General features: G+C 36.3%; 1 protein-coding gene across 4 annotated transcripts in view; it reads left to right on the forward strand.

Annotated features, from left to right (window-relative positions):
- CCDC91 (coiled-coil domain containing 91) overlaps positions 1-15449 on the forward strand; it is a 120096-nt gene that overhangs the window by 85686 nt on the left and 18961 nt on the right. For 3 of the 4 annotated variants that reach the window (XM_017832866.1, XM_017832867.1, XM_017832868.1), the window contains exon 12: positions 8921-9034. In XM_017832866.1, coding sequence (XP_017688355.1) covers positions 8921-9034 — 114 coding nt within the window. Of the gene's footprint in view, positions 1-8920; positions 9035-10306; positions 10519-15449 lie in introns of all 4 variants that reach the window. The other variant, XR_001877701.1, reaches the window with a different exon arrangement.

Below are 15449 nucleotides of genomic sequence, written 5' to 3' on the forward strand. Positions count from 1 at the left end.
AGCTAAATACTCAATTACATAAAGGAGGCAAAATTGGTGGTAGGGGGGAGAGAATTAACAAAAGAAGCTAAAGCACCACTATATTTGTTTTAAAATAAATTCATTAAAAGTAAAATGAAAGCTGGCAGCTGCAGGGTAAGCCCTAGAAATTTAAGTCTATCTCATAGCTTGAAATTAATAATTCTGCTAAGGCAGTTGAAGCAAAGAATCACCTTTGTCATTTCCTGAAGGCTTGAATTTAAAATACTGTAGATAATCTAGTGTAGTTTACCCTAATTCTCAGGGGGAGAAGAGGCTGAGTTCATCATTCCCATAATCCACACAGCAGATCCATTAGAGACTCAAGTGTTCTGAAGGCTGCAAATATTTAGGGGGGGAAAAAAAGAGCCTTTAATTTATTAAAAGAACTAACATAAACTCTGCTTCCTCTTGGACATGAGCAAAAGCACTAAGGCAAAATGATCTTACCAATGGGAAAGTACTTCAGGAAAACTGAGGCTGCGGTGTTACATCCAGCCAAGCCACAACTGAGATATACTGAGATATACAAGGAAAAAATATTTCTGCAAGAAAAGTTAACTAAAAGGCCTATGAAAAAAAAGGGAAAAAAAGAAGTGAACTTCCCAAAGTCTATGCTGAGTAAATCTCTAAGCGTTAAAGACAATTGAATATGTTCACACTTCTGAAGGTTCAGGTGGTGGTGTTTTTAGCAGAACAATAAATTTTGAATTTATGAACTTGGAATGTATTAATAAAATTTTAATGGTAAACACATAGGTAGTTGAAAAAAATTATTCTTTAAAATGCATTTAATGTTTTTTATGAATTTATGAATACCAGTATATGCCATTGCTTAGAAGGTAAAAGCAAAACATCTAGAACACCAGGTGCTTAATCTTAGAGGCTGAATGGCTCCTTACCTGCTACATTACTAAAACCTTTTTGGTNATGCTCATCTGCTTGAGGGAATGCTTCTCTTGATAGTTTTGGCAAGCCTGAATCAATTGTATTGAAGGTTTTAAGGGTTTCCACACCCAGTCATATGTAAGGGAATAGAAGATATCTAAGTGAAAACACAAAGCCATTGTTATACCTAAAGAACCGGGGTTTGTTTCTTTTCTGCTAGTGCTAGAATTAACTGTCAAATTTTTCTTGAAAATTATTATTTGTCTAAATATTTTCCCTCATTGAGAAAGGTTGAGAAGGCTGTAAGAACTAATAAGCAAAAAAGTTTTTCTACAAAGTTATTTCCCACCCCAGCTTTCAGTCAGATTTATTAGCTGGGGAATGGCCCTTTCTTAGCCCTATAATGTGTAAAAAACACTTCTCTTTTTTTCCTGCATCAAATCAGTAAGTATATATGGAATATTTTAATGGATAGTATAAGGGAAAAAATAAAATACATGGGGACTATACATTTGTCTTGACTTTTTATTTTCCAATAAAACTACTTTTGCAGATAGATTCCTTGTCATATCATTTTTTAGGTGTCAAAACTATGGAATTTTGTTTATTGCCCCCACAGACTCATTATCTTAAAAAAATAGAGAACATGGCTTGCAAGTTCATGCACCTTTCCTGATTTTGAAATCTGTGAATTAATTTCATATTGTGTATCTACTTATTTGTCTTAATTTTTTTTGTTTGTTGTACACAGTAGTTTTGTTTCAGATCTAATTGTAAATATAATTGTTTACTGGGTGCTGGGTATTTAAGCATCAAATGTGTAGGAGATGACATATCATATCTAAAAACATAGGTACAGTTTTCATCCAAGCTCCCACTTTTCCTATATTTTTATTAATGCATCTTTTTTTTCTATCCTAACTATAGGTTTTCCTTTCAAAATACTGCCGTAATTATAGTTATAACTTTCCATCCCTTTACTCCATCACTCTTTCATTGTTAAATAGGCTATAAACTGCTTTTTGTCTCTGCTTCAGGGTTTGTAGTCTCTTTCTCATCATTAGTCACTATATTTATAGTATTTGTTACCAGAAAACCAACTTTTACCTATAAAATATTCATGACATTGGCATTGCTTGCCCTTCTTCTGTGATGCTTTTTGACTTGGGAGGATTTCCATGTGACATACAGTATTAATTTCATTTCCTTCTCTTTGCATCTATGATATACAGAGCTTTGAGGACATTGCCAGTTAAGTGAATACAAAATAGTTTATCAGTGTCTCTTTGTCCATTTGTTATTTGTTCCATCTTTTACAAGGCTTGTAGAAGCTGATGGAGGAGTCAGATTGAAATACTCCATTTATTCTGTTTCTGAAATACCCAGAAAAATTACATATTTTGTAATGTAATTCCAGGAAAAACTTTTTTAGACTTTGTAGTATTTTGATGGGATGGGAGAGTGTTAATCTTTGGAAGAAGAAAAGGTATTTTTTCAGCAACAGGCTTGGACTATTGTAACATTGCTCTTCATGTCCGATATCTAGTGGATTCATACAAGAAGTTGTTGAGTTTTTTCTCTATATCTTGATTCCTGCCCAAATAGTAATCGATAATCAAATGATGTGCTGGAGAAGAACTTGCTCATCAAAGGACATCTCCAATTTCTACTGCCTTTACATATTGTTCACCTTTCAGTGGGAGTGTTTGCTTGCATTTCTCTTGAGAGGATAGCCAACCATTATTTGCAGTTTCACTTTCTTCTTGGTTTTTCCGCCTTCTTGCAGAAACATTAGTGTGACCAGTGTTTATGGAGACACTTTAAACGAAAATGTTGTGTGATCTTGAGTGTGTGAGGAATGGCACAACTTAGGAGCACTGAGTGGAAAGAGGTCCCTGCCATTAGATGAGTTTATTTTTTAATATGCTTGCGAAGTCTGGAAAAGGCACAGTTCACTGCATGCAGACTTTAACCATGTCTGACTTCAGAAGTAGATTGTAGTAGTTATAACCACAGACGTTATAATTTAAGGGTTACTATTTTCTGAAAAACCACAAGCATTGCAGTCTGTGGCTGCATTTCCTAGATAAAATTTAGTACTGCCACCTGATCCTTGTGTCGAAACAAAAGAATTTTCCTATAAATTGCAAACCAACATATGACTTGCTTTATTTTTAAATACTGACTGGAGTTCTCTGGTATATACAGTACAGTGTTTTTTTCTTTCTGTCTTCCTGCAGATTTATATATTGTGATTGTGTGGTTGTCATTCCTAATATATAGTTGAATATGATTTATCAATTGAGTAATTGAAAAAATACTTGAGTATTTTATTTTTTATTAGTTATTCTAATCTTCTAACTGGTGTCATGTCAAGCACATATATACAGTCATGTAAAGCAGCTAACTTTGTGACTATAATTTAGTACTCCAACCTCTGATCAAATACTAAAAAAAAACAGAATTGCACCTCAGTTGCACCTCAAGTGCAGCTTGTGGAGTGCTCTTCCCCACCTTCTTATGGGAAACGAGGTTTTCCCATTTCCTGGACTCTCACTAACAGCCTCAAATAATACTGTACCCTCTTTAGTTAAAGATGAAGTAAGGGCCAATTTTTACCTTTGCAACTGAAATCTTTTAGGATAAAATGTAAAGGTAAATATAGCATAATAGGAAACAACAAAGAAAGAGTTGAAGTAAAAGTAAGCACATGCTGACGGGTGTACATGCAGTGAAGACTGTTGAACAGTAGTAATAGGTAGTATCCAAGTTTAAATACCTTTATATAGTTGATATTTAATGACAGAAATAGAGCAAAGACAGTTACTTTGAGTACTTAGAGAAGAGTACTTTGTGAAATATTATATAGAAGAAGGAGTGAGGGTTCTTTTCACAGAAGGAAAAGCTAATATCACTGATTAAGGTCAGAAGTACCTAAATGAGCTGATTAGGAAACTGGGTGTTGTATGATGGTTGTGCTTTGAAGCCTCCTGAAAACTGGATGAAAGGGATAAAGGAGTTTTCTTTCCAGTTTGTTGATATCAAAGCAAAGTTGTCTTTTGATAATCTTGAGGGGTCTGTCATTGTTGCACGGGAGTCAATGTTTGCCCATTTTGAACTGCAAGTAAGGGACAGTCCAAACCGAGTCAGTCAGTTCAGTAGTGTTGTCAGGTGTTCTAGTACCTCTTTTTTAAGACATATCCTGGAAGAAGGCTGTATGTTTTATGATACTGTTTAATTTCTCCTGAATTTAGCAAGCAGGGTAACATTTATACTCAGATGAGAAACAGACATTCAAATCACAGAGAAATAGATCCACATGATTCATCCTAGAGTATGGTTGGTGAAGTTTAATCACCAAAAAAAAAAGTGTTGTGGCGAATTGCCAGCAGGCTGGGAGATACAAGTGTTGGGATGAAGCCCACTAAAGGACGAGTCTTTTTCTGCAGTCCTATGAGAGTGTCCAGTCTGATGGCTGCATGATCTATCTGTTGACAGTAACTGCTGGGATGATTTTCAGATGGTAAATATAGGTAATCAGTATCTGAAACAGTGAAATGTTTATATATTTGGAAGATATATCAGTATTTAGTTTGGTTAACTGGAATGTGGTAGATGAATCATCGAGTCATTTAGGTTGGAAATGTAAGGTATAACATATGCAGGTATTCTTCCCAAGAATGCCAAGGCAGTGGAAGGAATAAAAAAAAGGTTTATTTCAGATGGAAGGACCACTTTTTAACAATGCTGCCCTGCACACCAGGCCCCAGGGGAAAAAGGCAAGGCCCCGACTTCTCCAAGGCTTTTTGTATCTTCTCTCTCTCCTCCCCCACCATCTCTGGCCCAAGGAGGCCTTGTACGTGTCTGCAAATATTTTACATCTTTGCATACCAGGGAGATGGCTTGCTCATAGCTCTCCCTGAAATGCAGAAGGAAGGAAAAAAAAAAATCTAACCCATTTGAGAAGGCATTTTACAGTCTTCCTAAACAAAATCAAATTCTAGCTTTCCGTCACAAATTCTTCCAAAATTGTACCTCTCCCTACAGAAAAAACCCTTAAGATCCACCACATGCCAAGTCCACCACTAAACCATGACCCTACGTGCCACATCTACACATCTTTTAAATACCTCTAGGGATGGTGACTCCACAACTTGCTTGGGCAGTCTGTGCCAATGCTTGACAACTCTTCTGGTAATTTTTCCCAATATCCAATCTAAACCTCCCCTGACGCAACTTGAGGTTGTTTCCTCTTGTCCTGTGTCTTGTTACCTGGGAGAAGAGACCGACCCCCACCTGTCAGGGAGTTGTAGAGAGCGAGAAGGTCCTCACTGAGCCTCCCTTTCTTCAGGCTGAGCCCCACCAGCTCCTTCAGCTGCTGCTCACAGGACTTTTTCTCCAGACCCTTCCCCAGCTCCATTCCCTTCTCTGGACACATTTCAGCCCCTCAATGTCATTCCATCAGCGAGGGGCCCAGAACTGGACACAGGATTTGAGGTGTGGCCTCACCAGTGCCCAGCACAGGGGGACAATCCCTACCCTGGTCCTGCTGCCACACTATTGCTGATCCAAGCCAGGTGCCATTGGCCTCTTGCCCCCCTGGGCACACCTGGGCTCACGTCCAGCCGCTGTCACCAGCACCCCCAGCCTGTCCAGAGCCTTCAGCAGGATTTCTCCCAGTCTATACTTATGTCTGGTGTTGAGCCTGGCCCAGGTGGAGTACCTTGGACTTCCAGCCAATTCCTTATCCACCCTTCAAATCCATGTCCTTCCAGTTTGCAGATAAGGATGTCATGTAGGACCGTGTCAAAGGCCTTGCAGAAGTCTGGTTAGATGACATCAGTCAGTCTTCCCTTGTTGACCAGTGCAGTTGCTCCATCATAGAAGGCCACCAGACTGGTGAGGCACAACCTGCCCTTAGTGAAGCTGTGCTGGCTGTCTCAGATCCCCTCCTTGTCTTCCAGGTGCCTTAGCATTGCTTCCATGAGGATCTGTTCCATGACCTTCCCAGGAACAGAGGTGAGGCTCACTGGTCTGTAGGTCCCCAAGTCTTCCTTTCTGCCCTCTTTGAAAATAGGAATGATACTTCCCAATTCCAGTCTCTGGAGCATCTGAGTCACCTGAGCACCATGACTTTTCAAGTATGATGGATTATTCAAACTTTTCTGAACTGCTGGATGATGGGAATATATAGAAAAATCTAATATTTATGCTGTAGAGTGAGGCACTGAAAAACAATGAGGGACTTGTCTGAATTCTTAAATCTTCAGTTCTTTGGAATTTCTTGGTAAGCTAGGAGAACCTTTAGATCTCCTTATTATAAAACCCTACTGTAAGATTTTCTAAGTATTCTGAATTTGCCAAAGGAAAAAAAAAAGAAAGTAAAAAGTTAAGGCAACTTCTTTATTTAACACTACAGAAGTAATCAGTAGTGTTTTATTAATGGTAAAACAAGTAAAGATATATGATATTAGAAAATAACATTTTTTTATCGACTTCTTACTCTAGAAATAAATAATGATAACAAAGAGTAAAAATTAACATAATTCTGGTATGCCTTGCTCATTGCCTCCACAGGATGTTATACAACTTTGCTTTCACTGTTATCCATAGCTGTGTGTTTTTCAGAGTTTTAATACTGGTCTTAATTTTAGGAACTTGTCATTGGAAATGGAAAAGAATTCTTTCAAGTTTTATTTTTTTCTTACTGTATTAGACTAGTCTTCTGTAAAGGTATTGCTAGTGGTTTCTGTTTTCTTGCATTTTGTTAATAGACTTGTAGAATTTAGTTGTATTTTTATTTGGATTTTATAGTGCAAATATCTATTTGGATAATATAGTGTTTCAAGTATCATATTAAGGATACCTTTTTTATCATATCGAGGATACTTTAATTGACTGTAAGTATTTTATTAATATAAAATTTTCTATATATTAAGATACAGCACCTTATCAGTTCTTTAGTGTGCATTGAAGACTTTAATGGGATACATGATGGGATTTTTTTTACGTTCTAATACAAGACAGTATTTTGGGACATTTTGACAAATTAAACTGGCATGAGAATATAATTACAAGAACAGCATATTTGTGTAATATGTAACTTTCTGTACTTTTTTTGTTAGTCTTGCCAGAGTTCTGTAGTGAAAGAAACCTTTTTCTCAGGATTTTTATTTGGTAAACTGAATTAAAATAGAAAAAAAATTATAATCACCTTTCACAACTATGGTTTTCATATGTGCTGGATTCCAGAACAGTGGGGACTACATAGTTTCATATTTTAAATTTGGCATTTTAGACTATTTCTGTTATAAAAATAGCAAAAGTGTAGTTTTGCAGAAACTATTCCATTTTGGCTGAAAAGGAGCAAACAGCTAAAGGTAAGAAAAAGAACTTTCTTTTTCAGTTGAAAGGTTTCTACTGAAGAGACTTCTTTTAGAAATGGAGTTTTATACAATTCAGTGGTGATATTCTTCATCTCGTACACGAATAGCGTATTGTAAAATTCTGATCTTAAATGTACAGATGAATTATGTAACTTCCTAAATATCTTCTACTTCCAAAACCTTAGAATTCCACCTGTTCTCCAGCCAACCTTCCTCTCTCCCACAAATCAGAGTTGTAATTATGTGTCATAAAATGTCTATATTACTCTGCAGTCAAGCAAACCTATAAACAAACCTATGGGTAACAGTGTTATGTCTAATCAGTGAAGAGTAATAAGGAATCCATGTATATTTACCTCTCATTTTCTGCAAATTTTGATTTAAAAAAAATTAAATGTGTGTGAATAAATACACTAGAAGTCCTGTTGTGATCCTTTTTTTAACCATTGGGGGTTTTCCATCATTTCCTCCTTAATTCTGGAGGTGCACCTCTTGTGCTTCTGCTACTTCCAATTTTGAATATCTAGGACAAAAACATAGGAATTGCCAAGGCCACTGCCTGATTTCTGAGACACTCTCCATCTCCCTGTCTCAAGAATCTCCCTGACAAATCATTTAATACTGTGTGGTACTATTTTTACTGGATGTTTATAGTTTCTGAGAATGTTAGATTTTCAGGATTTATAGGAATCTCAGTTTGTCACTTTGTTCTCCTGAATCTTGGAAGCAGAACCCTTTGGCTCAATAATGTTGTTACTTATTTCATGAGTGGCTTTGGGAACCTGGGACTTAAGTTTTGGGGCAGTGACTTTAGAGGAGGAATTTGTTTCCTGAGTTGATAACCAGATAAGTTGTGCTGCAGGTGATAGAGATGTTTTAAGAAGTGGCTCCTGGTTTTCTCTACTGTAATGCTTTTGATGTAGAGTAATGCTAATTTAGAGGCAGGGCTGGGTGGGTATCCTCTGTTGTTTTTTTTACTGCTGTGTACAGAATGTCCCTGGCAATTCCCAAAGCTTGGACACAAACTTTCTGGTTATAGTTTTGAAACAAACTTTGGTGTTGTGGGAATGTTTCAAAGCTGCATCAGGGGATGTTCAGGCTGAACATTATGAAGCATTTCTTTGTGAGAGGGTGGTCAGACACTGGAACAGGCTCCCAGAGAGGTGGTCGATGCCCCAGGCCTGTCAGTGTGTCAGAGGCATTTAGAAAATCCCTGGTCAGCCCCGAAGGGCTCAAACAGTTGGACCAGATGATCTTGTAGGTCTCTTCCAGCTGAAATAGTCTGGTCTAGTAACAGCAGCTAGTACATCCCTGCCATCCCTGCTTCTGTTGGAAAGTAATACCTGTACTGCTTCATTTTTTTCTGCTCTCAGGGAACGTTATGCTTCTGTTAATACACCTTTAAAATTATTATTTCTCTCTTTTTTCCTCATTTATTTTACCCTTCGCTATTTAAAATACTGAATTTGTAATTTTTTTTTAAAAGATTCTGCATATATTTAGGATGACTATTATTGAAGAAGGAGAGTGGAGGTGATAATAATTTTAGTAGGAAGAAAAGAGATGACCCTTATTACATTTGTGAAAGACTTGTTACATTTACAGTTAAATGTTTTTCTTTTAAAAAGGAAATTGTCAAGGAAACATTAATGGAGGAGCAGAAACGAAGTGAAAAGGCAATTGAAGAAGCAGTGAAAAGGACAAGAGAGGAACTGATGGAATATATTAAAGAACAGAAAAGGGTGAGTTACCAGTGGCTAATGGGTTTCACTTCATGCAGTGAGAAATTGGTAAAGTCTTAAAATGCACAAGAAAACAGAATCAGGACTTAGATTTTCAGATCTTTCACTCATTTTTTCCAAACAATTTGTTATGATGATATATTTCTTTTCATATATATATTTATAGACCTTTAAATTCATTCAAGCCAAAAAGCAGAAATTATCATTTTGGTTAAAATGTACAGCATTTCTTTTTACAGTAACATAAAGGTAGAGGCATAAATACAGTCTGTCAGATTCAAATTGTGATCTGAGTTCAGTTCATTGAAAACATTTCAGTATAACTAACAGATGCTATTTTATGTTAACAGATGACTTTATTGTGCAGTTTGCATGCACAAAGAAGTCATTAACTTTTCCTCTCAACCCACATTATAAGGGTATATACAGCCTGAAAATGTACTGGTATTCTGTTGAGAATGATTTATAGCCAGTGCATTGGACTTCTTATGAAATCTTGTAATGTTCTGAAAGTTGTTTTCAATTGTTCTGTTAATGCTAAATAGTGGTAGTTTAATGCTTGTGTATAAACAGTGAAATGTAACTCAAAGAACTTTGTTTTGTGTTCAGTTGGAGGAGAAAAATATAATACATTTCTCCCCTTTGAAACTCTTTATAAAAACATAAAGAAAAAGTAATTTTTAAAAACCTTTTTCATACAGCAGTAGCAGCCCGAGGTACAGTTTCAGTATTCTCAATAAATAAAATCACTCTACTTGAATTTAATTAGTAATGTTGTCCTGAGAAGAAAGTAGAAATAATGCATTTGGCCACTGCCTCTGTATTCCCTGATTTTATGGGTTGAGTAGTATTATGGTAAATAGGATTTACCTTCAGAAGTTTCACTCTGCTACTAGTTAACCTTACTGTTGGGTGAGTGCCTTCTGTAATTCTGTGTGGAGACATTTCCTTTTAGCAGGATTTGTTTTATTTGCAAAGACATTTAAACAGAATCCAGTGCAAAACATGATCCATAAGGATGTTTGAGCATAGCTGAAGTCAGCTATTGACAAAGGATAAGCTGTGAGGAAGGTGAAAGTAGGTCTACTATTAAAATAACTTGTGTCATAAATAAATTGGTCAGTAGGACCTCTAGAGCAGACCATCCAGGCCATCTACTGCAGGCTCCTCACTGCTGACAGATCACACCATGTTGAATTGACAGTCATTTCCTGCAGATACTTCAATAGCAGTTCATCTGTCCTTAATCTTTTGGATTTCCACTTCTGCTAGGAATGGAATTTTGCCAGAATGCACAGAGTTGGAGCTCATTCCATTATGTCATTGCCTGGCTGCTGTTTACCTGTCTTGCCCTCGTGAAGTTTTCACAAAGCGTTGAAACAATGAAAATATCATCTTCAAAAAAACAAAATCCTCTTTGGTTTATCCTGAAGGAGCATAAGTTACATTAATTTCCTAGAGTTCTTGTATACCAAAGTGTTTCAGTCAGTTTTTTTTTCTCATATTGATCAATTGACACATATCCGTTCATTTTTTAAAAAAGAAATCATCTAGATTTTTCTGGCATAGGATTTAGAAAGACTGCCTGTATTTGGGAGTGAAAGATGTATTTAACTTCAAATCATTCGGCATAATAGCTTTTATATGATTACATAACAGGCAGAGGAAATGGACCTTGGTCAAAGCCCATGTACCTGTAAGAGTAACAAATATAGTTTATGGACTATGCTAAAATGTAGCAGCTTATGGAAGGAATTCCTAGAAAGAACTCAGGGTAAATGCCTTGTTTTCTTCTCCGGGATTCTGTGACCTCTGTTGTCCTTTGAGTGATGGGGGCATCCCAGTTATAAACTTGCAAAGGTAACATACCCTCTGTACTTTTCATCGTTGTTTTGAAAATCAGTTTGTGGAGTCTTTCAAACCACAGGACATGGGCACACCAATGTTTGTACCTGGTTAGCAGTGGTTAAGTGCTTCAGAAAAGGGGCCATAAACTGATTCTTATCCACCTTGTTTTCTAATAGTACAAATTACATTTCATCAATATATCAATTTTCAAAGTAGCTTGTAATTGCTTAGCAATTTATTTATTAAAGCTTTTTTTTAGTAAGTGTTATATAATTAATAAAAAAATTAACACACAAATACTATTATAAAATAGTTGTGATATCAGTTTAAGAAATACAATTGCGGTTTTGGCAGTTAGAGTTTTGCTACAAATATTTTAAAATATTAATGAGTATTTACAGCTGTATTTATGCTTGGACTCTTGGAAGAATTTCCATAACAGTTTATAGAAGTTGGATCTGGCAATGCCACAAGATCTGCAGTGCATTATAAATGTAGTCCAACATGATGTTGTAAATAATAGTAAATAAATAATATTAATATTTGCTTTGAGTTGGAAAGGATTGTGAACGAGTCTTTTTAAAAACAGATTGATTTGATAGCTAGTTGCAGAAATCATTTGTGTCAACATGACGTGTAGATTGAAAGTAAACCATAGAAAATTCCTGTTGCATTTCCAAAAGTGTTGAGACCTACCAACCATGAAACCAGCATATCGGTGATGTATATAGAGCTTAACAGCCACTCAGTGAAGAAAATGGACAAATGCAGGGGATTATTTGAATTAGTAGAAAGTTACTTAACAAAAAACAGGAATATCATTGTGCTAAAATGATGGCAAGGACAAACCTACCTTCCTCTGTATTGAAACGAAAAAAGTCACTTAAGCTGGCAGAGAATTAGCTGGCACTTGTTTTCACCTTAAAATAAAGAACACTGCAAGTTAAAAAACCCCCAGTAAACTGGGATAGAAACAGGTGTTTTTAAACAATAAATGAAAGATGAGCCATGCATTGTCATTATGCCATTTCATGCTTCAAATATAATCCCAAGTTTTTACGGATATACAGCACTGTATTGGCAACAATTTAAGTTATGTACCACAGTCTTTAGTTTGTTTTCTCCATTCTATATTATATGAAGAATTTGATACTAGAAAAATGGTATTTTTATGTTGCCACAGGTAACATCTTAAGAATCTGGGTATCTAAGACGTGATGGAAATTACAGTCAGGAATTTCATTCTTTATTATTTCATGATTATTTTGTAACAGCCACCTTTATGAAGCATAGAAACTGAACTAGAGTAAGACTGTTCTATCTGTTCAAGGACATCTTCTATACCTATCAGACTTGTAGAGGTTTATATAAATATTCATAACACACTGAAGAATTGTTCTAAGTCAAATTTGAATACACTTGCTACAACTATTAGCCACACTTGCTTTCTCCAGCGAAGATACATCCACATTATGTCCAGAAATTTATCTTTATTAATTGCCTGAAGGTATATTTCACCATGTAGAGTTGCTATGCCTGTGTTTGCACATAAGTGTCAGGAAGACAAAACAATGCTTTACCTTGCTGCGAGTGGGATGGGAAGTGAGGGGACAGAGGTGAAGTGAAGCACACAGGTAAAAAGGAGGTGGGCACTGAAGGATGACTAAATGGCAAGCCACTGCTTCCACTTGTGTCAGAGAAATAAATGTTATTCTTATTTTGTATCCAGTGCATATATGTGTGCCGCCTGTATCTGAGACATGGATGGAGAGGGAAGCAAAATCTTACAGTCTGGTTAGAGTGAGATGAGCAAAGAGTAAGAAAACTATTGTCCTTGAGAATCCGTTCATTTTGATGTAAGCTCAAGATTCACTGAAGTCATTTGTCACTATCATCTTTTGTTGCCTGATGTTCACAGTCCTGTCCCCTCTGGCACTGCATTATGGTCCATGATATCTGACTGCTCTGGAAACATCCAGTGCTGTGACAAGCCCCAGCACATTAAGTGGCCCAAAATGTACTAAGTCACATAGTCCAGCCCTTGAGGCTCCCCATGCCTGTGGTAGTAAATGCTGGGGAGCATTTACCAGCTTTTTGCATTAATTGTTTCAAAATTCTAGTGTTTGGTTTTATGCTGAATGTTTGTGAAGGTGTTCCCTCTTATTAGGTGGAACAGCTCTGGGTTTTTTCAAGGGTTGGTAGTTTTGTTTTGTTAAAACATCATGCTGGCGTGGTGGCATACGTGCACATGTCTGTATGTAGGCTCTTACATGTATGTGTGTGTATAGACTCACACCTGTATTTATTACCTGGGGATCAGGGCAAGAAGTAGAGCCTAATGTCCTGTAAACTATAGCCTGGGATGAGAGCTCCAAAACCTTGATCCCTGGGCTGTGAGACATAGACACAGCAGTTCCCTGTACAACTGTAGTGCTCTTGGAATATTTTTGCTTAAAGACCTGATTGATGGTTACATGCTGCTCTTTTAGGAGGATAAAGAAAGGCTGGGCCTATCCCTGCTCCAGTTTGTGTGGACTTCACGTGGGGCCTTGGCCCATTCACCGAACACACTTTCCTTTAGTTTGCTGGTCCTGAATAAAGTGAATATAAACATAGCTTTGTCCTAAAGTGCAGTTTGTGAGCAGTTCTGAGGAACTTTCATGATTGTTATTTGCTTCTGTGTGTGATGTGATTACAAAGTTGACTGAAATTTCAGAGGTATGTTAAAAGCATTCCAAATATGTGAGTGAAAGAACAAGAGAAGTTTCCTCTATTTTATATGACTGGCAGGGATGATTTTTTTAATATTATTTACAGATAGAATGCAAAAAAAAAGCCCCAATTTAATAAAAACAGTTTTTCAATAATTCAGAAAGTCTGAAAATATTGAAAGCTGTGTAATACTGATTTAAACAAGTATATGTGTGTATATCACAGGTACCTAAAGAGTCCTGCCTGAATTTTATATATCCAGGTGTGTTATTAAAATTCTAATGATCGAAGTAATTAATTGGTCACTACTGTACTTCAAACTAAGATCTGTTTCCAATTATTTGCTGTTAGAAAGATCAGGAAATTCTTTACTCCGCTTCATATTTTTTTTTCATACTTGAACAGTGTTCAGAGTTCTTGTACATAATCTGCAGATGTTATTTGCTTTTTTAAAAAAAAACTAAGCACTGTCAATTCTTAAAATCACACAAATTAGGAAGCTTTGTGGTATGGAGGTCTACAAAAGTATTCTATTGTCCAATTTCAGTGTTTTATTTTCTATGCTACAGGTTGGAAGTTGTTTATAAATCTCATAGTTTAGTAATTTACAACCTATTCATTGCAATTCAATGCTTAAAAAAATAGTCATTCAATATGTTATAGTTTGAATATTTATAGCAGACAAAAATGTAGTGGTCTAATGTTATTGTGCCTACTATTTATCTACTTTTTAATTTTTAATTTAATTAGCTGTGCAGAGAAGAAAATTAATTCTTGAAGGTGGCATACATAGAACAAAGTAAGTCACAAGAGAGAGTTTCCTACCAAATAAATGTTGTGCTGAATAGGTTATTTAAAGAAATTTTCTAAACTACAAAGATTCACTCCATGAGATAAATACTTAGATTAAACATTTCTTATAGTTGTAGTTTCTGAACCAACATAGCCAGCCAGGAAGAAAATTTTAATTTTTCCTATTTACACTGGCATTCATCTTCCCTCAGGAAAATGTACTGCTTGTTTTCTGACAGCAAAACTAAGTATATTAAGCAGTCACGTTTTGTCTGCTCATTGTAAACAGCTTTCATTGGCTTTAAAGGGCGTATTTTGACCTACCAGGGAAAGCTCACAAGTGAGGACTTGAGTAAACATTTGAATGACAGACTTGTTTTTGCAGCCCCTATTTCCCTGAAAGTCAGACACTTGTCATAAATGCACTCCCATCCTGATTTAAGGGACAGAAAATGGGAGCAAAGATGTCACCATTACAATGAAACTCACTGTACTACTGTGTGTTCCCATATGATTTGTGCAGCTGTGCCTCATAACCTTTAGAAGAAAACATAACTAAACATTGCATTTCTCTGACTAATGTTTACCAAAATGTAAGTGCGCACTTCAGAGTTGCAAAAGCTAAAGAGTCATGTTTTTGGGGTTCAGTATGTAATAGATCATTTCTTTTCTGATATTGTGGAAACCAAGTATTTATATTTCAACAACAGTATTTATATTTAAGGATCACTGGCAAGCTGGTATAAGCTGTGTCTGTCTTACAGTAAAATGAAGAAAAAGCCAAGTTTTTCTCTTCTGAGTCTGCATAGAGAAATTACTCCCTTAGTTTGGTAATAATACAGGTATTTTTGGAAACTACAATTCCAGGCCCATTTCCTGCTTCTCTGACCAGGTGCTTTCTGTGCAGCTTTGTCCAGCCAACAGGATGTGTGGGAGGTTCCTCCCTCTGTGGAACCAGAATTATTTTTGTTCTTTTCTCAAAAAGACTTGGAATATTTGGAAAATACTAGTTTATCCTGATAAAACACCTTTGTATAAGGTCAGCTCCTCTTGGGTAAGACCA

This window comes from Lepidothrix coronata, unplaced genomic scaffold, assembly GCF_001604755.1.
Source record: "Lepidothrix coronata isolate B3197 unplaced genomic scaffold, Lepidothrix_coronata-1.0 Scaffold208, whole genome shotgun sequence".
In the NCBI taxonomy this organism is placed as follows: domain Eukaryota; kingdom Metazoa; phylum Chordata; class Aves; order Passeriformes; family Pipridae; genus Lepidothrix; species Lepidothrix coronata.